Source organism: Antechinus flavipes, chromosome 2 (genome assembly GCF_016432865.1).
Source record: "Antechinus flavipes isolate AdamAnt ecotype Samford, QLD, Australia chromosome 2, AdamAnt_v2, whole genome shotgun sequence".
Taxonomy (NCBI): domain Eukaryota; kingdom Metazoa; phylum Chordata; class Mammalia; order Dasyuromorphia; family Dasyuridae; genus Antechinus; species Antechinus flavipes.
Window position 1 is genome coordinate 623393638 of NC_067399.1, and position 26748 is coordinate 623420385.

The window sequence follows — 26748 nt, forward strand, 5'->3', positions numbered from 1 at the left end:
GAAATTGAAACACTTTAAAGAGCATTTTCCCTCTCCACTGCCATATTAAGAAGCATCTGGAATAGTTTAGATTTTTGTAGCAAAATACATCTTCCAATGTAATTCCAGACAGAGAAATATAATCATCAATATTCATTTAAGAATAACTTAAAGAAAGATGGGGTGCCAATACTTTTTGGGATTAGTAAAGACATAGCACATTCATTAATTTTCTAGTCCAGTGATCTAATTTGAATTAATCTTTGTTGTACCTCTGTGAATATTGTCTTGATTTTCTCTCTTCCCTCTTTCTGTAAATTCCTTCAAACATCAATATATATGGCAACAACTCCTCTTAAATGGTACTGAATTCTCTTGGGAAGAAAATCCTTAGACATGAGTGAATAAATGGAAAATTTATATGATTTAATCTTAACTCATTGATGTTTTATTATGTCTATTCTTGCGTTCTAGCTGTTGAACCACTTTGTAACAGAGTCTTTTAAATATACCAGTAATGAAACTCTCTTGGGAGGGATTTAAGATAGACTCATCTCATTTTGAAGAATATTAATATTAAACTTCACATTTTCCCCAAGATTTCTCTTACCATTTCATTTAATAATACACTCTCAGCTTATCATACCCAATGTCTTATGTTGTCAGAAATTACAGAAAAATAACACCATCTGCAGTTAGTAACCCTCCCAGATATTACAGAATCATGACTACTTTTTGCAATCCAAGTACAAGAGGAGGCACAGAAGGTTTAATTTTTCTTTAGGGAATAAAAACTATTCTCAATAGCCTAACCAACAGAATTATTATTCTCTGAAATAAAATATTCAGTAAGAAATTACAATCCAAAAGTCATAAAATTATAAAACTGACTATATAAAACAGCAAATCATCAGTCCAGTTGCAAAATAAGGCAGATAGAAATATTCTAGGTAACTGTCAGATTTAATCATGTAAATGAGGAATACATAAAGTATATGTTGTTTGTTTGTTTTTTAATCTGGACAATAGTCTAATATTTAGACACATTAAAGGCAAGCAAATTCAGATGCCAAGGATGATTGGGAGTGACTGTAGAGAATAGCATTTCAAAATATTGAAGAGATAAGTTGTGAGTTCTTACCCATGAATTCAATCCCCAAATGGTCTGCTACATCGATGCAAGCATATAAGAAGAAGGAATAGAAAAAGAGAGAGAGAGAAAAAAGGGGTTAGAAGTGAGCCATATGAAACAGAAACCTATAAGTATTAAACATCTAGAGAATGTAGGACATTAAATTATTAACCATAATACTCATGATAAAATAGATACTCTTAAGATTTATAAAGAATAACATGGAGCTCCAGTCTAGTTCAGTCATTTTTATATACCTCAGAGCTCAAGAGAGCATTTCTAAGTTCTCTGAAAAGTACAGTAAATATAGAGTAACCATAAAAAATAATCATGACATTAAAATATTGGTCATCTCCAACAAGGCATGTATATACAACAATAATATTTAAAGAAACAATTAATTTCCAGAAACCTGTCCACATACACATGCACACATGTACAGGATATATAGAGAGGGCTGGCTTTAGAGTCAGAAAAGTTTGCCTTCCAGTCTTGCCTCTGACAAATTCTAGACAGATTACCAAGGACAAATCCCTTTACTGTTGTCCTTATGCAATTCTCCGAGATTATAAATTATGTACTAGCTTGCTGATCCTCATTGTTGGACTGTAAGTTTCCCACAGTTATGATATATCAGATTTGGAAAAAACATTTGACTATGCCTGTGTGTGTTTGTATGCATATGTGTGTATGCATATATGAATACATACACACAAGTGAGACAACTACTTTGACATAGTAAGTTTAGTGCTAGACTGGGTGTCTACAAAACTTAGGTTTAAGTAGTGTTTTTAAGTCTTCTTTATTGTGAAAGGTGTGAAAGTTATTTAAGTTCTGTAAGCCTCAGACAATGCTCTAAGATTTTAAGTCATAGATCTGTGTTGTGAAATGGGAGCCACCTGCAAGTGACTGCTGAAGATCTAACTCAGACATGTAGAATTGATCTCTTCATGTGAGAGAATGATGATGATGATGATGATATAAGGAGACTGAGGGGCAGTTGCATCCTCTGATCTCCCCACTAAGAAGTAGTTGCATTGTCTGACCTCTCTCCTCTTCCCTCTTCCTCCAATTTATTTCATTCCCAATCTACAAGGAATGTCTGCAAAGGCTGCTTTGTAACTCCTTCAGGTGTTATGATTCACAGCTTTGGAGTCTTTTGGAGAATTGACCTGCCCTTTTACTTAGGCTTGGTGCTTAACAGATCTGTGTCTGTTTATATTTACAGATGGAAAGTTGTTAATCTCCTTGAATCTTTTCAGTTGATTAAAACCTATCTGAGACTGGAAAGAATAATGTCCTTCAATAAATCAAGGTTATCTTAATGCCAGTTTCATTAAAAGATAATTATTCATTGCAAGTATGGTATGACTGCAGACTTCTTTGGACATATGAAAATTGTCTATTTAACTGCCTGGAATAAGCCAATTCATATTCTGAGGACCAACATTAGTAGGAAGCACCTAATATCTGAGATTTACAGCAAGATGGGCTCAGGGCTTATAAAGCCCAACTTCCTGAATTACAAATTTATTCCAGTGATTTCATCTTAAGTTTAGAAACAAATACAAACTATTTCATTTTAAAAAGAAAAGTGTATTTAAGGATAAAACTTTTTTGTAGTAACTTTGTTTATTTTTAATACACATTGCTTTATGAATCATGTTGGGGAGTAAAAAATCAAAGAAAAATAGAAAAACCATGGGAGAGATTTAAAAAAAGTGAACATAGCATGTGTTGATTTATATTCAGTCTTCTTAGATCTTTTTCTGGATGCAGATCGCATTTTATGTCCAAAGTCTACTGGGATTGCTTTGGATCACTGAATCACTGAAAAGAACCAAGTCTTTCATAGTTGATCATCACACATTCTTGCTGTTATTGTGTACAGTATATTCCTAGGCCTTTCTATAATCACCTTGTTCATGATTTTTATAAGACAATAATATTTTATTACCTTCATGTACCACAGCTTGTTCAGCCATTCCCCAATTGATGAGCATCCACTCCTTTTCCAATTCTTTGCTATCACAATGGGGCCTTTCCCCTCCTTTATGATTTCTTTGGTTTACAGACCTAATAATGACACTTCTGGGTCAAAGGATATGTACCGTTTTATAGCAATTTGGGCATGAGTCCAGATGATTCTCCCGAATGGTTGGATCATTTCACAACTCCACCAAGAAAGCATTAGTGTCTTAGTTTTTTCACATCCTCTCCAACATTCATCATTATCTTTTCCTGTCATCTTAGCCAATCTGAGAGGCATGAGGTGATATCTCAGAGTTGTTTTAATTTGATTTCTCTAATTAATAGTGATTTGGAGCATTTTTTTCATGTGACTATAGAGGGCTTTAATTTTAACATCTGAAAATTGCCTATTCATATCCTTTCCATTTATCCATTGGGTAATGGCTTCAAGCTTTTCTATTTGCTGTTGAATGCCTTTTAAAATCTGGATTCAATTTACAATTCTAGGCTTATTATATATTACTTATCTTCATATATTCAATGCTCCAACCAAGTTGCTCTTTTAGGTCTTTCCCATATTCAACATCCCACCATCTGCTGCTCCCATTAAAATAGGTTATTCTGCATGGCTACTATAGATTACCCCTTCAATTCTGTTTCCTGTAATTCCTAGCTTCCTTCAAAGCACAGATTAAATACCACCACCTTTGTGAAGTCTTCCTTGCAGGCTCTCCTGGAAGCGAATCTTCCTTCAGTCAAAAAGTCAACTTGTATTATCTTATACACATATTTCATATATGTGTATGAATGTATCTATATCTATATATCTATGTATTTCCATATATACATATTGACACTCCCAAAAGAAAGGTCCCTGAAGACAGAGGTTATTTTAGTTTTGCCTTTAAATCCTAGTCTCTAGCACATTTCCTGGCACATAACATATTCTTAAAACGGTACAATTAGCACTTGTATAGCACTTTACAATTTACAAAATGTTTTACAGAAATTATCTAATTTGATCATCCCAATAATATTATCCTTATTTTACAGACTGGAGAAACTGAAACAAACAGAGGTTAAAATGATGTGCCCACGGTCATACAGTTAGTACATGTCTGAGGTTTATTTAACAAAGATCTTTCTGATTCCAGATTAATCATTTTCTTTCCTGCATTAACTTATACTTGTTGATTGATTGGCTGTTAACTGATTGAGAAAACTGAGACTTAGGAATCTTTTAATATTTCATCAAAACCAGGCAATAAGATCATAAATAAAGAGCTGCAAAATAAGTTAGGGACAAGGTATTATAATTCTCTCATTTTTAGATGAATAAATTAGGTTCAGATATGTTAAGTGAATTGCCCAAAGTTATACAGGTAGTCTCAGAGACAGGATTTGAATTCAGTTCCTCTTACTTCAGAGGCTATTTTTTTTTACATTGTATAGAAAAAGCAAATGGTAAATAATAAATTTTAAATAATACTTTATTGCTTTATTATTTGATTGAAATGGAGTAGTTGTTTTCTGTGACAACTTTAACAGATCATAAAAGGTCTACTTGATGTCTATGCTGCAGCTGAGTGAAACCAGGCCAAAAGAGCCTGCCAAAGGTCACTTGTGGCTATAGAGGTGATGTTCTCAAAAAACGCAGGTCATTAAGACTCACATGCCTGAAAACTAGTTACAGAAGTAAGTACTAAATTTGATTAATTTCAGAATTAATTTGAATACTCTAAACCATAATCAACTTTTGTCAAGGGTAGTGAATGTCAAGGGGAGATCAGATGTGACCAAAAATATTTTTAAATTATTCAAAAGTAAAAAAGTTAAAGAGGAAAAAAACCTCTGATATTTCCTATAATCACAGAAAAGAAACATCTAAAATACAAAAGCTCTAATTCTGGGGAATTTAGGCACGAAAAATAAGATTGACAATCTTCATTTACTAAAGAGAAAAAGAACCAGAAGTGAGTGATTTATGGAAACTGGCTCAACTAGGATAGAATAACATACATAAATAGGCAAATCACATTTAAAATAGTTAGACCACATTTAATTCTATATTCTGTGTAGAATTTAGGACAATCTTTGCATTTAAATATATAATGATAATAATAACAGTCCTATTAATGGATCTGATGATAGAACTGATTAAAAGAATATTTCTTGTACTATATAGGTCATGGGTTTAAATTTTATCCTTATTCTTTCTGTTCTACCCACATTTGCTAGTTATGCTATTTTTTTTTACTAGTTATGTTATTTTATTTTTCAATAGAGGCTATTGTATTTTAAGAAAAGTGAGAAAATAAGAATAATTTGAGCAATTTCATCATGAAATATTACTGGTTTTATTTATTTATTATTAAGAATAATATTGAGAAAACATGATATAGTAGATGGGGAATCTGGCTTTAAGGCTAGGAAAACCTTGTTTCAGTCTTTTCTCTGATGTATACTGGAGCCTTGATGTTGAGTTACTCATTTTCCTTCTCAGTGCTCTGGGCAACTTTAAGGATTTAAGTTGCAAAAATGTCATTTTATTTTAGAAGATAGACTTTCCTTATTCAGGAGAACTCTAAGCAATGAAATTGCAAACCCAATCCATCTCCCTATTATTAGTAATAATTATGCTGAATAATGTTATTTTTAATTCTTTAATTACATAAAATGTTAACATAATATTGTTAATATTGCTATTTTACAATTTACATTATTTTGCTTAAGATAAAAGTACCTGCCTCAGATATTGGGTCCATTTACAGGAAAGATCAAGAATCACTTGATTGAAGCCATTCTCCAATTGACAAATGGTCAAAGGATATGAACAGACAATTCTCAGATGAATAAATTGAAACTATTTCTAGCCATATGAAAAGATGCTCCAAGTCAATATTAATCACAGAAATGCAAATTAAGACAACTCTGAAATACCACTACACACCTGTCAGATTGGCTAGAATGACAGGGAAAGATAATGCAGAATATTGGAGGGGATGCCAGAAAACAGGGACACTGATACATTGTTGGTAGAATTGTGAATACATCCAACCATTCTGGAGAGCAATTTGGAACTATGCTCAAAAAGTTATCAAACTGTGCTTACCCTTTGATCCAGCAGTGTTACTATTGGACTTATATCCCAAAGAAATCTTAAAGAAGGGAAAGGGACCTGTATGTGCAAGAATGTTTGTGGCAACACTCTTTGTAGTGGCCAGAAACTGGAAACTGAGTAGATGACCATCAATTGGAGAATGGCTGAACAAATTATGGTATATGAATATTATGGAATATTATTATTCAGTAAGAAATGACCAACAAAATGTTTTCAGAATTTCCTGGAGAGACTTACATGAACTGATGCTGAGTGAAACGAGCAAGGCCAGGAGATCATTATACACTTCAACAACAATATTATATGATGATCAATTCTGATGGACCTGACCATCTTCAGCAATGAGATGAACCAAATCAGTTCCAATGGAGCAGTAATGAACTAAACCAGCTACACTCAGCGAAAGAGCTCTGGGAGATGACTAAGAACCATTACATAGAATTCCCAATCCCTATATTTTTGTCTGCCTGCATTTTTGATTTCCTTCACAGGCTAATTGTACACTATTTCAGAGTCCAATTCTTTTTGTACAGCAAAACAACGGTTTGGACATGTATACTTATTTTGTATTTAATTTATACTTTAACATATTTAACATATATTGATCATTCTGCTATCTAGGGGAAGGGGTGGGGGGAAGGAGGGGAAAAATTGGAACAAAAGGTTTGACATTTGTCAATGCTATAAAATTACCCCTCTATATAACTTGTAAATAAAAAACTATTTAAAAAAAAGAATCACTTGATTGAAGAAAAAAAAAAATCTAAGCCAAATCATTGCTGAAAAAATTGCTCTCCCGAAAACTGTGCCTTTCAGACAGCACAAACTACAATGTTTTCCATCAGCCATCTATTGTTTAATACCATATAAAAGATGAAATCTGCCTGTATAGCATGCAGATCTGCACTGAGCTGCTGGGAAGAAAGGTATGAGTTCAAGATACAGGTTGTAAGTAAGATAAAGGTTCTTTGCTCACTGCAGGCATTGAAAACTCATGTCCAATTATATAACATCTTATATGGCATTTGGTTGCCAATATATTTTTATTTTGTAACTTTATTTAAGATAATATTAAATTCTACCCATTTGGAAGATGTTGGGCCATAATAACCTTTTAATAATATTTGAATATAGATATATCTCAGACACTATGTAACTCTAGACAAGTCACTTAACCCCAATTGCCTCAATATCTCAGTAAAGTTATGGTGCAATGAAATTCAAGGAAAGAATGGATGCTTAAATAATGAAAACATAATCTGGCAAGCACTACAAAAACTTCATTCATTCATTAATAATGATATTTAGAAGAGAATTAAAATGTGGTAGATCTTAATTTCCTTTTAGGCAAGATCAGAAATATTTTATATTATAAATATCATATCCCAAAATCATAAAGTTAGTAAATATTAAATGTTTGATTCAAACATGGAACTTCTACATCCAGATTCAGAATTCTTACTAATATATGATAATCTTATTATCAGTAAGTGCCAGGCCACTGTACATATTTTTGCAATGGCTGACTGAGTCATAGAACAGAATGTTGGCTATGGTGCTAACTCAACTTAACCTTCAGGGATTTTCTAACACCTAATGAGGATTTATTTGAAAGATGGTCCATGCTTTAAAAGGTTTTTGTTGTAACTGTTTTGTTATTGTTATTGTTAGTTTTTTTTTTTAATTAAGTTTAACTGCTGACTATCAGGTCCATGCTTTAAAAGGTTTTTGTTGTAACTGTTTTGTTATTGTTATTGTTAGTTAGTTTTTTTTTTTTTTGTATACTGCCTGAATTGTTGTATTTATCAAAATTCACTTATTTGAAGAAATATTATCAGAGAACAATTTATGATAGGAATCAATGACGTTAATGATCCCTATCCATGCGATACCTAAAGTTATAGTCTATTATTTCTATAATTTTGTAGTCTTTCCCTAGCCTGAAATAGTTCCCTTATATCCAGGATAGGTGAATCATCTTTTCCAATTTGTAAGAGAAATTAGTATCCTTTATTAGAGTTCTACTAATTTAAGTCAGAACTCTTTCTACTATACCACTGAACTAAATTAAAAAGATCATAAGTCTTAGTGAACAATAAATATATATGATGCCCTATTGTATTCCATGCACGTTTTTATAATAGAATTGATATCAACATTCCTGAAAACAATGAATCAAACAAATTACTTTAAGAGGTTATTATAATATTTTTTATTCTGAGTTTCTCCTTATTCTTGTAAAGTATGGATAAGATACAACTAATAATTTCATAACAAATGAGTAGTTTTAAAATTAGCATACTAAGGTGATACTTAATTAACATAATTTATTAATTTATTTTAAACATTCATGGAGATATTTCATGTGAAACATAACTAGAAGTTCAATTATAACTATTTTCCCCCTCAGAGGGTATACCCCTTCAGAGGGTATCTACAAAGAAGCTAGAATTTAAATCAATAATTATTTTCTCTCCATGGTAATATTATTGTCATCATCATCTTTATTGATATTGCTACTATTACTTTACATAATTCCTTTGAATTTCTGAAATCTTGTCAATTCATGAAAATCCATAGTTCAAAATTTTATTTTTCCATTTTGTTATTTGATTCCTGCAATGGCCAACTTTGGGAAGGTAAACTATAGATTATTATCTTCATTGAATATCAAGGATCTTAGGATTTAGAGATACCACATGTTTTGCCCAAGATCACAGGACCATTTTGCCTCAAAATTATCTCTATAGTTCATGCTTCCAGATGACTCATCATTTTCTCTTTTTATTATGCCCTCCAAATCTTTCACATATGTCACTACATTCAATGGGTTTATAATCTAACTGGAGAGATAAAACATAGAGCTATGAAACAATCATATACAAATAAAGCATATTGCAGTTTATTGCACAGGAAGTAATATCAAAAACATGAGATCATGAAGAGAAGTGATATGTGTGAGTTGTAACTGCTTGCTAAGATTTCCTGGAGGAAGGGGACATGAAATGAAAGTAAGAATTGGAGAAGTAGAAAAGAATATTAAAAAACATTCAAGTGAGATAACAGCACAAGTAAAAGTATGAATGTAGGGACTGGGTATGGTTTATTTATTGAAAAGTGGAAAGAATAGCAAGGATGATGTAGAACAGAGAAAGATTAATTTGGAGAGGTAGAGGTGATATAGGAAATTCATTTAAAAGGAGACTGGAGAGTTCTTATAAAAAAAAAAAAGAGCTATTAAGCAGTTTTGAAAGGTGTGATATCATAAAAGTACTTTTATGTACTAGAAAAGTGATAGAAAAGTGATAAAATAATAATTAAGTGTATATACCTATAAAAATATTTCTGGCATTAGCAAATTGACTCATTACTTGTAGTCATTTTTATTAACCATGTAGTTAAATAAATCCCAGAGACACTAGATAAAATCGGTGGTAGGGAAATAACCATACTATTTCATGGTGCACACAGATGATTGAGGTTGAAAAATTACAGTTTTCCCTCAAAAGAAACATTGAAATGATATGAGAAATTCTTTTGATGATCTACTCAAAATTTCTGAGTTGGTTTTATTAGTATTGGAATGAAGAATTGAAAAACATTTATTTAATCTGTATTTGCTTGACTAATTTTTAAATTATATATCTCCAGAATTATTTTAAAGGGACTCAATTGCCCCACTAGCTCTTTTTTAAAAAAAAAGCTGTATCATATTTTAAAATATGGAGACTCCACCTTCCATTTTTGATGTATAGGTCAAATAAGGAAACATATTAATGTTTGTAGACTAAATACAAACTAAAAACAAGAAACAAGCTCTTCCAGTAAACCTGAAGTTTTGAATGATTCAATGTAAGCCAAAACAAAGTTAAACAATGCACACAAATTCTATTGGTGGTGGGAAATCCATCATGAAATATAATAGTATCATCTTAAAATAGATGGAGTCGTTATTTAAGCATCTTTATTTTTCTACTTCTAACCAATTCTTTCTAATCAATTGGAATTGCAATGAAAAAATTTCTACTGGAATAAGAGGAAAAGAAGCTGGAAAAGTGCATTTATAATCAATATTACTCTGTATTATGTCCACATCAATGAAAGGTATTGTTGGAATCCTTACTAACTGCTAAGTAATTAGAGTTGATCTAATCTTACAAGAAGTTGTTTTGGCCAGAACCTGAAACAAGGTACTAAGTAGAACTAATTAAGACAAGGCTTGTGTTCACACCTTTACTCATTGGAGTCCACAAGTATGCTAGCTTCACAAAGTACACTTTCTACACCTCCCTTAAAGCTCATTGGGCCAGAGAGCACTATGGGAGAAAACCCATAATCCCATTCTCTCAGAAGAGGCAGATAAAAGGCCAGCAATGAGGGATCTATGGCAGAATACATTTTTTCCTCTTGGCTGGCTGATCGCGCTGGACTCGAGAGGAACGACTCTGGTGCAGAGAACACTTTGACGGATTTCAGTGGAGCTACGCCAGAAGCCCTCTCTCCTCGGCAAGTTGGTGGCTGGGCTCCCCAGAAGGAGATAAGAGAGACCTTCCATCTCTGTCTTGGTTGGAGGCAGAAGAAAGCAGAGGCAGAGGCTGAAGGACAGAACCTTTGGATTTGGAGACATCCGAAGGGCTCCAAGCCTCTAAACCGGCTTTGCCTTGAGAAGAACAGGAACTCCAACATTTGAACTCATAACAAGGTATATCTTCCAAATTCAGTCCAATAATCCCTTTTTGAGCTCCAGATTTCAATTAGCTTCCTAAAGAACTAATGATGCTCTTCTATCCCAAAATAGATTGTAACAACATGACTGTGGTCAGAGGTGCACATTATAGGAAGCAGTAAGAGATAAGGAAAACCTTTTTGTTTTTGTTTTTTTAATAAAACACATTTTACAATCCTTTTTAAAGCTATTCCCTACACCTAGCCATGCAACGTTTTTTTTTTGTTGTTGTTGTTTTTTTTTTGCCCTCACAAACCATACGACTGATTTCTGATCCACTGTGTAGTTCAGTATTCTATTCACTCATCCCCTAAAAGAGCATTCATTTGTATCAATGGAGGAAAAGCTGGCAACCATGGAGATCAGACAGCAGAATCATTCAGTGCAAATTAAATTCTACTTAAGAAATATTTCATGTTTAGATCACTCAGTCAAAACATGCTTATTAAAGGCCAGTCAGTCAACACATAATTATTAAGTGCTTAATATGTGCCAGACACTGTACAAAGTGAAGATACAAATATGGAAAAAAGAAATATAGTCCCCGTCCTTAAGGAACTTTCAATCTAAGGACAAATACAATAAACACACCCACACATGCTGGAAAGGGAGGATGAAAGCACCTAGGCAAAGGAATGTGGCATTGTGGACAATGAAAAAATAATTTTCCCATATGTTTTCTTTAGCTAGAGGCTTAGGGAGAAGTTCTTTGTTCCACTCTTCAGTCCTCTTAACAAAATGAGTAGAGATATTAAAGATACCAGCAAGTTATGAGTATCAAGATTTGATATCTTATAAAATACTGAGTTTCCTGATTATAAGGTTCTAGGGACATGATATAGTTCAATTGAAGGGTATGCTACGGGAGAAATTAAAATGGCTTTCCTCAAACCCTCTTTAAATGGAGACTTTAGGAGGATTTTTTTATTCTGCCCTCCAGCCTTTCAACCAGAAGGTCAGTATTATAACTAATTGCTTATGGGTGACCCGCTTCCCTATACTGGTTAGTTAATGTCTACTAACTTCATCTAGACCTCCAATTCCCTCATACCTCTTACCACTTTCCAAGGTCATTACATCATTTCTGATTTTGATTTTCTCCCTTCCTAATATCAACCCCAGAGTTAACTATTTAGATCAAACACTGTCATCAACTCTCTAAACTGTTGTCCTTTTATAATACCTCTACTTATCCTGTATTATTCCATCCACCTATAATTTCCACAGTTTTTTTCCTTGGCTGCTAAATAGAGAAAGAGAAAGTTAAAAAAAAAAAAAAAACTTGAACTAAATAGGTACAGTATCAATTCATGTTATATATGCACATGACTCATAAATCTATATTTAGTGCCCCAGTTTCTCTCCCAAGTTTTTGTCCTATATCATCAACTAAGTGCTGGACATTAAAAACTGGACATCCTAGAGAAATTTCAAATTCAACATAAATTCAAAATAGAATATATTTCTTCACAAAATGTGCTTCAGTACTTTTCTGTGGAAAGCACCATCATTCTTTTACTCTCTCACATTCATATCCTCATTATCATCCTGGAAGCATTTCTCTTTCTCACACCATATTACTGTAGTCTTGCCATTTCTCTATCCACATCTCTTGAATTCAATTTCTCAATACTCAAAGAACAACTATTTTAGTGGTTCTAACCAACTCATTACGTATCATCTAGATTGTTACAATGGCCTCCAAATTGATCTCCTCACTTAAATATTTCCCACTACAATTTACCTTCCACACAATCGCCAAAAGGATTTTCCCTAAGTTTAGATGTTATGATGTCACTATTTTATTCACTAGGATAAAATGGCGTATCCTTTGTATAGATATTAAATTCTTTCCTTAGCTATCTTTTCAGACCCACTGTATTTAATTTGTTCTTTTTTATTCACTGATATGGCCAAATCGTACCTATCTTTTATTTTCAAGGGGCAACTAGGTGGTATGGTGCATAGAATGGTGGGTCTGGAGTAGGAAAGACTTGAATTCAAATTTGGCTTCAGACATTTGCTAGGTGTGTGACTCTTAGCAAATTATTTAAATATATTTGTTTACCTTAGTTTTTGTATCAGTAAAATGAGTTGGAAAAAGCAAACCACTTCAGCATCTTTGACAAGAAAACCCCAAATTAGTCAGAGTCAAACACAACTGAAATGAATAAACAACTACAAATTAATTCTCAAATATATCATGCCATATTCGATCTCCGTGTCTTTGCACTGTCTCTTATATCTGAAATATGAATGTAATCTTTCCTAACCTTTGACTCATAAAAGCATTGTGGTTTTTCAAGGTATAGTTCATGCATAATCTTTTACCTAAATATCTTTTCCTTATTTTCCCCAAATGCTAGTGTCTTCTATCTCAGTCTCCTTGTATTTAAGCTCAGTCTTTATTTAATTTATAATTATTACATGTCTAATTCCATATGTACTTGTTGCTTTGTTAGAATGTAAGGGCCTTGTGAATAAGTATTATTTATTTCTTGAATTTTATATCCATAGCATGTATAACTATATCTGATTTATAATAGGTACTTGCTGATTAATTGATTTAGAAATTGTAAGAAGGATTTTTTAAAAATTTGATTGCATAGCCTTTGTTTTAATAATTAAATGTGGAGAACAATTCATCTAGGTTTGATATCAGCATCTTAATTGCCTTTACAATGAAAGGGAGGGAGCCTACCTTCTGGTGGAAATAATGAAATATAGATATAGTTTATTGCATATGCTGAATATTTTTGTCAATTTGTTAGTTTTCTTTTGCTGCTTTCCTTTCACTTTTGTTCCTTGTTATAGTGAATGATTCTCATGAAGAGATGGATGTATTTCACAATGAAATAAAAATGTAAAAACAGCATGGTTTAATGAAAGTAAGTGGACTATATATTCACTAAGCAACAATTATCTGTTAACCACTGTCCTAGGCCCTTGGGAATCAAAGACAAAAATGAAAGCAGTCCCAATCTCAAAATCTTATTTCTATTCCCATCTTCCTTATCACCTCGAGTAAATCATCTTTCTAGTGATCATGATGCTCCCTTATCTATAAGATAGAGTTTATACTAGCGATTGTCTCTAAGGTCTCCTCTCAAGTTTCATAGTCATGGATTCTACTTATATTTAATTAATATTTACTACAGTAGTAGGTTAACTGATATGAGTAGAATTTGACTGAGAAAATCATTAGTGCATAGTACACATAGGTTGAAATTTCACTGGCATGTGAGATTTCTGCATTTGCTCCTGAATAATTTCATAATGGAAGGATATGTTTTGTAGTGTCTATAATATGCCCTTCTACTTTTCTTAGGATTTTGGCTTCCTTCTCTCCCAGTACTAATGAAGATATATAATAGAGATTATGTGTAATAAGAATGATGATTACATTTTTTTTTAAATAGTTGCACTCTATTCAAGAAAGGAAAGAGGTATGGTAGTAAAAAAAAAAAAAAGAAGAAGAAGAAGGAAAACTATAGGAGAATGTAGAGGCAGCCTGCCACATTATGTAAATTTCCAATTCGAATATCAATTGACTAAATCCATTGTCAACTAAAACATTTACCATGATTTTAGCCATCCTTCTAAATTTCAAGTTTCCATATGCATAATAAGAAGAAAAATGAGGTACATATTTAAAGAAAGATTGTTATGAAAAAAATTTTAAACATGTGAACTCCAAGTCCAGCTGAAGATCTTACATACTATATGTCAAAGCCTTATTAAGATATTTGTAATTTGGGCTTGAACTTGCCTACTATATTTTGCAACGTGAAGTATATTTTGACTTTAAGCCCAACTTGTATATGCATAATTTTGTTATAGAGTATTTAGTATACAGATGTGCCTTATTTTATGCAAACCACCTGCTCATTTAAAGTAATTAAAGAGTATCACATTATGGTAGATTTTTATTAATTTCACAATCACAGGGAAATAGTTTGTAAATTGAAAAATTTTATATGAACAATCATCCTTTAATTTTCTCAAATATATATGTATTTATGTGTAGATGTGTATATGTAATTTTCAGATTTATAATAGAAAGCAAAACTGTATTATATACTGTGAAAATTATGAAATACGTAAGAGATAATACAGAATACTTAAAGCAAAGCCAGTCTCAAAGTCAAGAAGATCAGGATTCAAGAGGAAAACATGATACAGAAGAAAATGTTAAATTTAAAGTTAGAAGACATATTCAAATTCATTGTTAAATACTTACTTCCTGTGTAAACCTGGACAAGTTACTTAATCTCAGTGTTTCAGTTTCTTACTTTAAAAAAAAAAAAAGAACAGGTGTTCTATTGTAATAAATTTAATGCTGTATGTGTTTATGACTCTTTCTATATGAGCAATTCTCTCCATGTCAGTGAATCCTACTGAGGACAAAGTCAGTCTTTCTTCTATTTTACCACTTCAGGTTCCAGATACTTGTCACAATGCTCCACATAAAGGTGGCTTTAGAAAATATGTATCAAAGTTGCTATGGTATAGAAGACATGGCCTAGGCAATGAATAATATACCTTGTTATTATCTATTTGTTGTCATTGCCCAGAATATTTCTTCTTTGGGAATTTAGCCAGATACTAGTATCCTATATAGAATCTTTGTTGCCACAGTCACAAAAACCAAATGAGAAATATGATAGGAGTAAGTCACGGGGAAAAAAAAAAAAAAAGAAAAACATACAATGATCCTTATGTTTCCTGTTGTGGCTAATTATCTATATTATAACAGTATAGCATATTCCAAAGTGAGAGTACTATCCATTTTCCAATTGGTTTTTATATATCTTTTCTCTAATAATTGCTGATCTGGCACTAGTTTCATGGCTTATAGTCTTGGTGCTATAGATTTCTGTTGCTAAGTTTAAAAATCACATTAATTTATCCTTTATAAACCCTTGAGCACCTGGGAATACTTGATAATAAGTAGAAGAAAAGATTCACTGGGATTCATTAATGGATTAATTTATCATTTCTCTAGACAAAATGTAGAACTAAACTTTTTTTTTTCTTTTTCCTAAAAACATAAGTTGAAAGTGCTATTTTTCTCCCATTTTCATTCAAAGTATATATTTTTTAATTTATCTGCTCCCAAAATCCATTAAGTGGTTAATAATACAAAATAAACCTAAGGCAGTAACTAACTGACAAAGCAGAAGAAAGGAAATCTGCAAAGACTTCTTTTGATAAACTCTTTCCCCTTAGAAAATCGATTGCTTTAGGTATCAAAGGATCAAGAGAGTATGTTATCATCATGATAATAATAATAATAAATACATATATAAACATACACACATATTTGTGTGTATATATAAACACATATATATGTATACATGTGTACACACACACATACACACACGAAATAGAAGACCTTTGTGTTTCTCTACTCTATAGTTTCTTAACCTGGAATCTATGATTTAAACCCCACAAACATCTTAACAATTATATTTCAACATAATTGGTTTCATTATGCATCTATGTATCTTATGCACTTAAAACCATTCTGATAAAGGATATATAGGGTTTCATTAGAGACCTAAAGAGATTCTAAGATTCAAAGAGATCTAAAACCCATAAAAAGTTAAGAAATCTTCTTCTACTTCAACATCAGCTCTTCCCCTCCACCACCTATTCCAAATCAAGGAGAAAAACTCAAAATTTAGGGAGGTCACATTCTATCCAAAGTGACTTTACTCAGTCTTTACCAAGTACTTTACCCAAAACTAGGCAGTAATGGCAGAACAGGTACTAGAGAATACAAACTTACTTCTTGCCTAGCTATATTTATATTCTTAAATGAGCAATTACTGAGGATATACAAATGGAGAAAAATTTGTGAAATTCTCTTTTAATACTAATACCTTTTAGTACTTCTAGAATGAGGGAAATTTTCATTTGCAAGTTAATCCTTATAAAATAGTCTGAAATTGTCAAATATTAATTATAGTTTAATATAGGTAAAACTTTGATGTCACTAGTAAGACAATCCATGGGGAATAATGTATAAAGAATAAATCATAAGTACTTCTTTAGTAACTTTTGTATGGCAGGTAAATGTTAAGTGGGGGGGTTAAAATACAAGGAATGTAAAAATCTCTACTTTCAAGGAATGCTCCTAGATAACTAATAGATATTTAAATGTAGCTAGAAAGAATTTTGAAATAGGCAGGAACATGCTATATATCAGAGAGTCTTTAACTTTTGCACATGTATATGTGTCATGTATTCCTCAGGTAGTATGATTTTGCCTATTGACACCATTCTCAAAAAAAAAAAAACCTTTTTAAGTGGATAAAATAAATGACATAGGATTACAAAGGAAATAAACTTTGTTAAGATATAGTTATTTATTCTCTCTCAGTCTCTGTCTTTTTGTCTCTCTCTGTCTTTTAATGGACATAAAGTAAAAACTTCTCTCTCAAATGACTCTTCAAATGTCACTTCAAATTATAGGATTAGCAATATAAATTAAGATAATATACTTTCATATTTAGTTATGCTTTCAATAGACTGATTATTGATATACAGCTATTCATTCATTATATGCCGATCCCTTATGCTTAGATCCCCTGCTCAAAAAATTTCTATAGCTCCCAATTTTCTATTGTGTTAATGGGATAATAAATTATATTTATGTAAAACTTTCAGGTTTGCAAAATGATTTCTAGGCATTATTTCATTTGATCCTAACCTGTAAGATAGGTACCATCTGTAGATGATAAAACTGAAAATCAGGGAGTTAAGTGATTTGCCCAGTGTTTCAAAGTTATTAAGTATCTGAAGTTGAATAAAATCATAGATCTTCAAGCTCTCTTATCACACCTACTTTGAAAGATCTCCCTGTTTTCTTCTAAATCTTTTGTCTCGAATGCTATCTCTTTCATATCAGAAATTTGAAATATGTCCTTCAAGATCAAGTTCAATCATTACTTCCTCCAAGAAGTTTTTGCTCATTTCTCTGTCCTCTTATTGATGTCTCTTCAAGTTGATATCCTATAACTGTTTCCATAAAAAATTTTTTTCTCTCTAAAAATTTGAACTTAAGAGTCTTAGATTGCTTCTATCACTTTCCAAACAGAATGTTGATTCATTCAGGAAACGAACTAAGTTTAATCCCCTCAATGGATATTGATTTATTGATATACATTTCCACACTGGAAGAAGCACTTGTTTTTCATTGAGAAGTGGAAGGAATTTATTTTGTGTGTCTATAAGACACATTGAAAGATGTGACAAAAATTTATATAATATTTCATTTGAAAAATGGGACTCAAGTCAATTAGACATTTGTCTAATTCATATAGTTCATCCAAAGAGAAACTACTGTCTGCCCAGTACTATTCTTTATATCACACTAAAAAGTTCTCAAATGCATTTTTTCCTTCATGTTCACAAGGCAGTTGATTCCATTACAATATTTTGGCTGCTTTACTTTTATTAGAATTACAGTTTAATTAAAATAAATTTCATTCCATATGGGTTAGAAAGATAAATCACCACTTACACTAATAAAGACTAAATATCTACTATTTTCTTTCCAAAAGAAAAGAAAGTTATATTAGGTGTTGATATTTAAAGAAAGAGCAAGTTAGGGACACATGCTGATGATCTGAGCACAAAATCATTGAATAATGAAGAGATGAAAAATGAAAACTGACATCCAAAAATAAAAAAAAATTAGCTGCATGAAGGGCAGAAATTCCAAAAGAAAACAGTGTGGTTTTCCCCAATTGAAAAATTGTCAAAGAATATGAACAGACAGTTTTCAGATGATGAAATTAAAGCCATCTTTAATCACTTGAAAAAAAATGCTCTAAATCACTATTGATTAGAGAAATGAAAATTAAATCAACTCTGAGGTACCTCACACTTCTCAGATTGACTAAGATGATAGGAAAAGAAGTTGGAAAATGTTGGAGGGGATGTGGGCAAACTAGGACACTAATGCATCCTTGGTGGAATTGTGAAATGATCCAATCATTCTGAAGAACAATCTGGAATTATGCCCAAAGAGTTATAAAACTGTGCATATCTTTTGACCCAGCAATGCTGCCATTGGGTCTGCATCCTAAGGAAATTACAAAAGAGAGAAAAGGACCCACACGTGCAAAAGTGCTTTGGGCTGCTCTTTTTGTGGTAACAAAGAATTGGAAAACGAGTAGATGTCCATCAATTGGGGAATGGCTGAATAAGTTGTGGTATATGAAGGTAAGGGGATATTATTGTTCTATAAGAAATGATGAACAAGCTGATTTTAGAAAGACTGGAAAGATTTACATGAACTGATTCTGAGAAAAACAAGCAGAACCAGGAATACATTGTGCATAATAACAGCAAGTATGTGCAGTGATCAATTATGAAAGAATTGGTGCTTCTCAGTGATTCAGTGATTCAAAGCAATCCTAAGAGTTTGGACAGAAAATACCATTTGCATCCAGAAAAAGGACTAAGGAGACTGAATATAAATCAACACATACTATGTTCACTCCTTTTTTTCTGTTTATTTTTTTAAAAATTTTTCCATGAGTTTTCCCTTTTGCTCTGACTTTTCTCTACCAACATGATTCATAAAGCAATGTTTGTTAAAATAAACAAATGATTTTTTTAAAAAGAAAACAATTTATTTGAAATTTTTTCCTACTAAATAACTTCACACACACACACACACACACACACACACATTCAGTAACTGAAGTCCTTTCTAAGTCCTACTAATCCTTTTCAATCTCATTAATGTTTGTCACTGTTTTACCTTCAATATCTTTTTTTATAAGCTTTAATTCGAAGAATACACTCCTGTCTTGTTCCTTCATCATCTCTTCTTGAAGGTAAATTTCTTTACCCTTTGATCTTAGGAGCATTTCTTCACAAATTAACATTAAACAACCTTTCTCTTCTATTTTTAAAAAAGATTTCTTCTGGGCATTTCTCAAAATATTCTGCATTTTATAAAAATAAGGTTTTTTTTTTAAGTTTAAAAGATGAGTGGGCCACAATCATCTTTCTAATTACCCAAATTTTAGATGCTTAAATTCTAATATTCCACAGTATTATAAGCCTTAATTTCATTCTTTCAGAATGAATTTGCTTCTCATTTCTCTCCTCTTCCTACTTCACCTCCATTACTAGTGTCATTTTCCTTCAATCTCAGGGAGCTTCTCTCCATGAGTAAGAAAAATCCTTTCACTTACACTGAATTTTTAATTTTCTGGCTCCTATAAATGTCTTCAACAGAATGAAGCATATCTTTATCATTGTGTACTAATCTTTATCTTTACCCTGATTATTAACTCAAAAAAATTTTCTGGGAATTTAATTTTTAAAATTTATTTTGTTTTAATTTATAATACACTAATAGTCTAAATTAATGTTCACCTTCACAGTCTCGTGGTGGGTCATCCCACATTTTCATGATGGATTTATTATTGGAATTTTACCCATTTTACTTTTTTACTAAATGTATGTTTTATTGTAAGTTATATCATACTCAAAAAGCAAATTCTTCTGATAAAGTTCCCTTCTAATCTTTTTATCTTAATTTCCCATATTTATTTTGCCCTATTATTTCACTAATTTTTTTTGTGGTACTTTAATGAAGTTTCTAAGTCTCTGTTATGACCTAATATACTCACACTTTCTTCAAATATACATATTCTAACATTTATAGAAAAGCTTTTATAGTACTCTTGCTAAGTTGCATCTTATTCCTCATATTAATAATTCCCCATTTTTTACTGGGAATATTTTGGCAGATCATCTCTTAATTCTCTCAGGAAAATATTTAAAAATTTTGTTCCATATAAAAATGTAAGATCGAAGAATTATACTTTACCAGAATCATGAGATTAGAAAAGAAGTAAATGATTTCTCAATACTTGACACTGCAGAAAACTAAACTACATTTTATGATATCATAATTCAGTGAAGAATATCCCTCCATCTGTCATAATATATGAAAAACATAAGGAAACTGACAAAGATTTATTTAATCACTTTATTTTATAGAAAGGGAAACTGAATTCTAGACAAGGGAAATCTTTTTTTTTTTTTTTTTAAGGGTTTAACAATTATATAAAGGAAGAAGTTGGACTAGACAGCAGATCATGTTTTCCAAGCCAGGATCTTTCCTACTCTGCCATGGTTGTTTTCACCTGTTCTTTAAATAGAATATGAATTCAAACATATTTTACAAACACAAATGTGTCTTTTAATATTTATTCACACATGGACTTTTTTTGAGAAACAAAGTCTTATTGGCATGTAAGTATGTAGAACAAATATATGGAGAATCTATTGCTTTCCTTATAATTCAGTTGCAGTAACCAAATGATAGAGCTCACATTTCAAAAAATGACATGAAAGAATCTTATAAATTAAGGTTATGGTTGATACCATTCCATTCCACATCATAAATTGTAGCTCAGTAACATTCCATTTGTAACAGAGTTGCTTGAAGGGACTTTTTATAATGAAAAGAAAAATACATAAGACACATAATAATTAAAAATAGAAGACTAAAAGCAAACTATTTCCATATGGCAAGTTTCTACATGAAAAGAATCAAAGTTAACTGAATTAATTTTTACCATTGGTCAATAACTACAATATGTAACCTTGCCATCAGGAAGAAAAAAAAAAAAGTCAGCCAAAGAGCTTTCTTCCTTTTAAAATTCTGATTAGTTTTTTCTCACTTTGTGAGAGGTTGAAATAAGACAAAGACAAATTGGCTTTTCAACTTCCTTCTCAGTCCCACCCACATAGAATGGTGTTTCAATATTGGAAATAAAAGGCAAATTATTTCATAAGCAAGACAGAAATAAAAACTGAAAATCATGCCCTGAAGCAACATACAATGATTTAAAGACATATTATCCAGTAAGATTTTGGAAACCAATACAAAATTGGCTCTTTTGAAATGCAATGTATTAAAAATTAAATTTGGCTACCAGATTTTTGTATGTGTTCAGTTTATTTTTAAGAAAGTCAATCCTTTAAATTAAAAGGATGCTTTTATTACTACTCCTCAAGGTTCTAACTATTATGTAGTCTGTTTCTGAATACCAGTCAGGTATGTAATCACATCTTAGGCAAGATCTTTGGTAAGCTGGAGAGCTTCCAGAGAAAGGTAATCAATATTGTGAAGAGCCTCATATTCATGTCACATGAGGATGATTTAAGGAAATTCTCCTTCGGCTTGAGAAGATTCAGAAGCATCATTGATGTTTTCTAGTTTATAAAATGCTGTTATGTATTGTTTGTTATTTGTTTAGTTGTTATTTAGTTATTTCAGTATTGTCTAACTTTTTATGACCCTGTTTGGTTTTTTCTTGGCAAAGATACTGTAACAATTTGCTATTTCCTTCTTCAGTTCATTTTACTAATGAAAAAACTGAGGCAAAGAGGGTCAAATGATTTGCCCAGTCTCACACAGCTAGTAACTGTCTGAGGCCAAATTTGAATACAGTTCTTTCTAGACCTGGCACTGTACTCACTGTGCCAACTAGCCACCCAGAAAAGAATTTATACTACTTCCGCTTTAACATGGTTCTCATAGAGAACAAAGAACAAAAAACCAACCAGCCAAAGGACATTTCATAAATAAATCATAGAGTCTAGAGCCAAATACAGGTTTTCTAGCTCCAAAGTGAATATTCTTTCTAACATAACAGTGCTATGCTTGTCCCCTAATTATACTATAAATTCTCAGTGATTAAGGAATATACCCTGACTTAACTGTGCTTCTTCCCCAGAGCACAGCATAATACTCTTAAGCTTTTAATAAATGCTTATTAGATTTAATTGCCCTGAAATTGCATTGAATTTGAATTATAGAGAATTGGTGACTATCAGATTCATTTTTTTCTTGCATCTAAACTAAACTCCCTCTTCCTTTTCCTATTTCTGTCGGTATATGAGTTTCTTTGTCATTTAGACTTCAAGTTCAATTTCATCATCTCTTTTAAAAATATTTCTTGCTGGAAACTGAGTGGATGCCAATCAATTGGAGTGGTTGGCTAAATTATGGTATATGAATGTTATGGAATATTATTGTTCTGTAAGAAATGACCAGCAGGATAATTTCAGAAAGGCCTAGTGAGGCTTATGTGAACTGATGCTGAGTGAAATGAGCAGGACCAGGAGATCATAATATACTTCAACAACAATACTACATGGTGATCAATTCTGATAGACGTGGCCATCTCTAGCAATGAGATGAACCAAATCAGTTCCAATAGAGCAGTAATGAATTGAACCAGCTACACTCAATGAAAGAACTCTGGGAGATGACTATGAACCATTACATAGAATTCCCAATTCCTATATTTTTGTCCACTTGCATTTTTTTATTTCCTTCACAGACTAATAGTATATTATTTCAAAGTCCAATTCTTTTTGTACAGCAAAATAACTGTTTGGACATGTATACTTATGTTGTATTATATTGTATATTACATGTAACATATATTGGTCAAACTGCCATCTGAGGGAGGGGATGGGGGGAAGAAGGGGAAAAATTGGAACAAAATGTTTGGCAATTGTCAATGCTGTAAAATTACCCATGCATATAATTTGTAAATAAAAAGCTATTAAAAAATTAAAAAAAATATTTCTTATGTTTTGGATTTGTTATTTAATAGACAACTAATAAAAGGTATATTTCCATATAATAGTAGAATACAAAAAAAGTGAATTATATATGACAGAATTATTATATGTTGTTTCCTTTATTAAAATATGTAATAAATTAATTGTGGAATTTTTAAAAATTTACAATTTGTAATTCTGATTTTCACTCTCTTCTCTATTGTGTATTAGGAATATGCAAACAGTTTTCTTACTGTTCAGGTGCTTTTTACTTATGTCCAAATCTTTGTAATCACATTGGGGTTTTCTTGGCAAACATAATAGATTGGTTTGCCATTTCCTTCTCCAGCTCAGATGAAGATGAAGACCAGAGAAAGAAACTGAGGCAAACAGACTTAAGTGACTTGTCCAACACAGCTAGTAAGTTTCTGAGGCTACATTTGAGTATTTTACATATACTTGTTGATAGCTTGGATTTTCCCTTTAAGAAAACCACCTATTTATAGCCATTTTTTTCCATTTTATATTATAAATAGTCCATTTTAACTTCTGTGAACTACCAATAATTTGCTTGATCATGAGTTCTTCCCCAGTGTATAATGGAAAAAGTTAAGGGGAGAGAGGATCATTGTGTTGAATTAGATGAGATATCCAAAAGGCTTAAGAGAAAACAAAAGTATATCCATGTGTCACAACTAAAAAGGAGGATGGAGCCAAGAGGATACTCCTTAATAGTGGTCCTTGATATAAGTGGCCTTAAAAATTATGTGGTAGGAAGTTTTAAATTACTCTGGAAGAATAGTCCAGAAAAATTGATGAGAAGCCAGCCTTACTAGAGCAGCAACAACAGAAACAGCAACAATGACAAACTTATCTTCCACGCAAAAAAAAAAAAAAAAAAAAAGACTAAAAGTCCAGTTTTAATTAAATCAAGTTTAAAACATCACTCCTTAATTATTCTGCCTCATAAGTCTCTGACTGCTTTCAAAAGTTACTAGCTTATATGTAATGCTATAGTTCTTCACTTCAACTAAATACAGGAACTTGGTGGGATGAAACCCTTGAGTAGCTATGATTCTGTATGGACATACCTTATCAAAAAGAAATAGAGTAGGGAAAAATGTTTGGGATAACATTATATATTTAGAAGGGAAACTCATGTGAAGAAATCCACTAACTAGAAATTTGCTAAACTTGATAAAGGGTATTCAAATGAAATTCAAAGGAAGGATAAACTGAAGTTATTGAAAAATATTATCAACCATTTTGTCAAATATATAAAGTGGATGAAAAGTTAAGTAAGCAGTTTCAAGTATCATACAGAGTTTTTCATTAAGTTGATGTCTTCCAGAGTTTACTCTAGTAGAGATAGAATAACTAATAATACTGTAACTTCCAGTATTTATGATTTCATCTTTTTAAATATGAAGGAATACACAAAGAAACATTCTGTTCTAGATCTGATTCTCACAAAAGGGCAGGAGCTGATTGTTGTTTTAGAAATGATAAAAACACAGTGGGAAGAAATCATTCCTTCCTAGAGTTTGTGATAAAGTCAGGAAACTTAGGCATAGTTTGACATTTAACCTTGAGTTGAGGAATGTATATTTCAAAGTCTTCAGGGAAAAAATATGATGCCATGATTATACGGCTTAGAACATTGTAGTGTTGAATTGCTGTATCAAATATTTCCTATGGGGGAAAAAAAAAGAAAAAAATGGCTCTTAAAGAGAGTTTCCCTGATGGGTCAAAAACTTGGCAATTACTTTGTCCAAAAAAAGGAAGAGGATTTAGTAATGGAAGACAGAATAGGAGTCAAAAAAGTCAATAAACTATGATCAGATGAGGGGATTTGAGAATTCTAAAACATGGAAGCAGTACACTGGTGGATATGGCAAGATCAAACATTTAGCTTTTTTTTGTGAGTGATTGAGGTGAAAAAATAGGTCATGGTGATTGAATAAGTTGAGGAATTGAAAAGGTAGGGTATTTGAGGAAGTTAATATCTACCTTAAATTTCCCCAGAAGGAAGTCAGTAATTAGAGAGGAGAGGAAAATTGTGAGCCCAGCACTGAACTCATTATGGAAGAAAGAGAAGTGACCAAGAAGTGTCCAAGCAACAGTTATCAGAATTTTGATTAAGTGGTAGATATAAATAGTATGAATCTCAAATAAAGGGTGGGTACTGAGTGGTGGAGGTAGGCAGAGAAAATGGAAAAGAAAATGGGCAACAAGGGGTTTTTCAATGGTCCTAGTTTTTTTTTTTTTTTTCCTAGTTCCTTACAAGTACATTAAGGAAATTTATTTATTTATTTATTTTACCTGAGGGTTCTTTTATTTTATTTTTTTTTTATTTTGAAAAGAAATTTCTTTACAACATTATCCCTTTTTGGACATAATTCCAGATTGCTCTCCAGAATGGTTGGATTTGTTCACAATTCCACCAACAATGCATCAGTGTCCCAATTTTCCTACATCCCCTCCAACATTCATCAGTGGTCCCATTTTGATCAGTAATCTAGGGGGATGAGTGAAGGTACATGGAAATGCACATGGATAGATGATCAAATGAATAGAGTCATTTCACTATTTCTCCAGCCTCTGAAAAGTGAATATTAGGCAGAAAAGGGCACAACATGAGAGCTATTTGAACTTGCATATCAGGATAAAGATGTCTTATTCTCCAACAGCCTTTTTTTTCTTCCTATTCATTCTAAGGATAAGTAAAACAAGAGAAAGAAGCCCTGAAGTCAAAAAGAAATTTGTTCCTTTTTACAATAGAATTTCTCCACTTCCAAGTTGAGAGATTAAACAAGCAGAAAGAGGGGAAAGTTGTCTTGGGTTAAGTCAGAAAGAAGTCAATACTTTGGGCAAGATGATAGATGCTCCAATCCTTCTCTACCTCCTTTCAGGAGAAGGGACACATCTAGTGAGAGATGGAAGAAGACAAGGTCATAAAAACATTTGACTCCCTTCTCACTTGAGGAGGTTGAAAATCATCCAGCAGCAAAAAAATATTAGATTACTTGATCAGGGCATGGCAGGAAGAGGTAACATTGGAAGTTAATGAATAGCATAACTAATAGGAAATGTTCAGAGAGCACATATATGGTGAATTAAAGTCAACTATGTAAGATGAGCTACGTTCTTGTGACTTCAATGAAAGGGCAGATGAAATTGCTGAGCCACTGTCAGAATATTTGAAAGACA

General features: G+C 32.0%; 1 protein-coding gene across 1 annotated transcript in view; it reads right to left on the reverse strand.

Annotated features, from left to right (window-relative positions):
- Positions 1-26748, reverse strand: part of NRG3 (neuregulin 3) — a 1146384-nt gene that overhangs the window by 155082 nt on the left and 964554 nt on the right. Inside the window, exon 4 of the mRNA XM_051981962.1 lies at positions 1121-1147. Coding sequence (XP_051837922.1) covers positions 1121-1147 — 27 coding nt within the window. The remainder of the gene's footprint in view (positions 1-1120; positions 1148-26748) is intronic.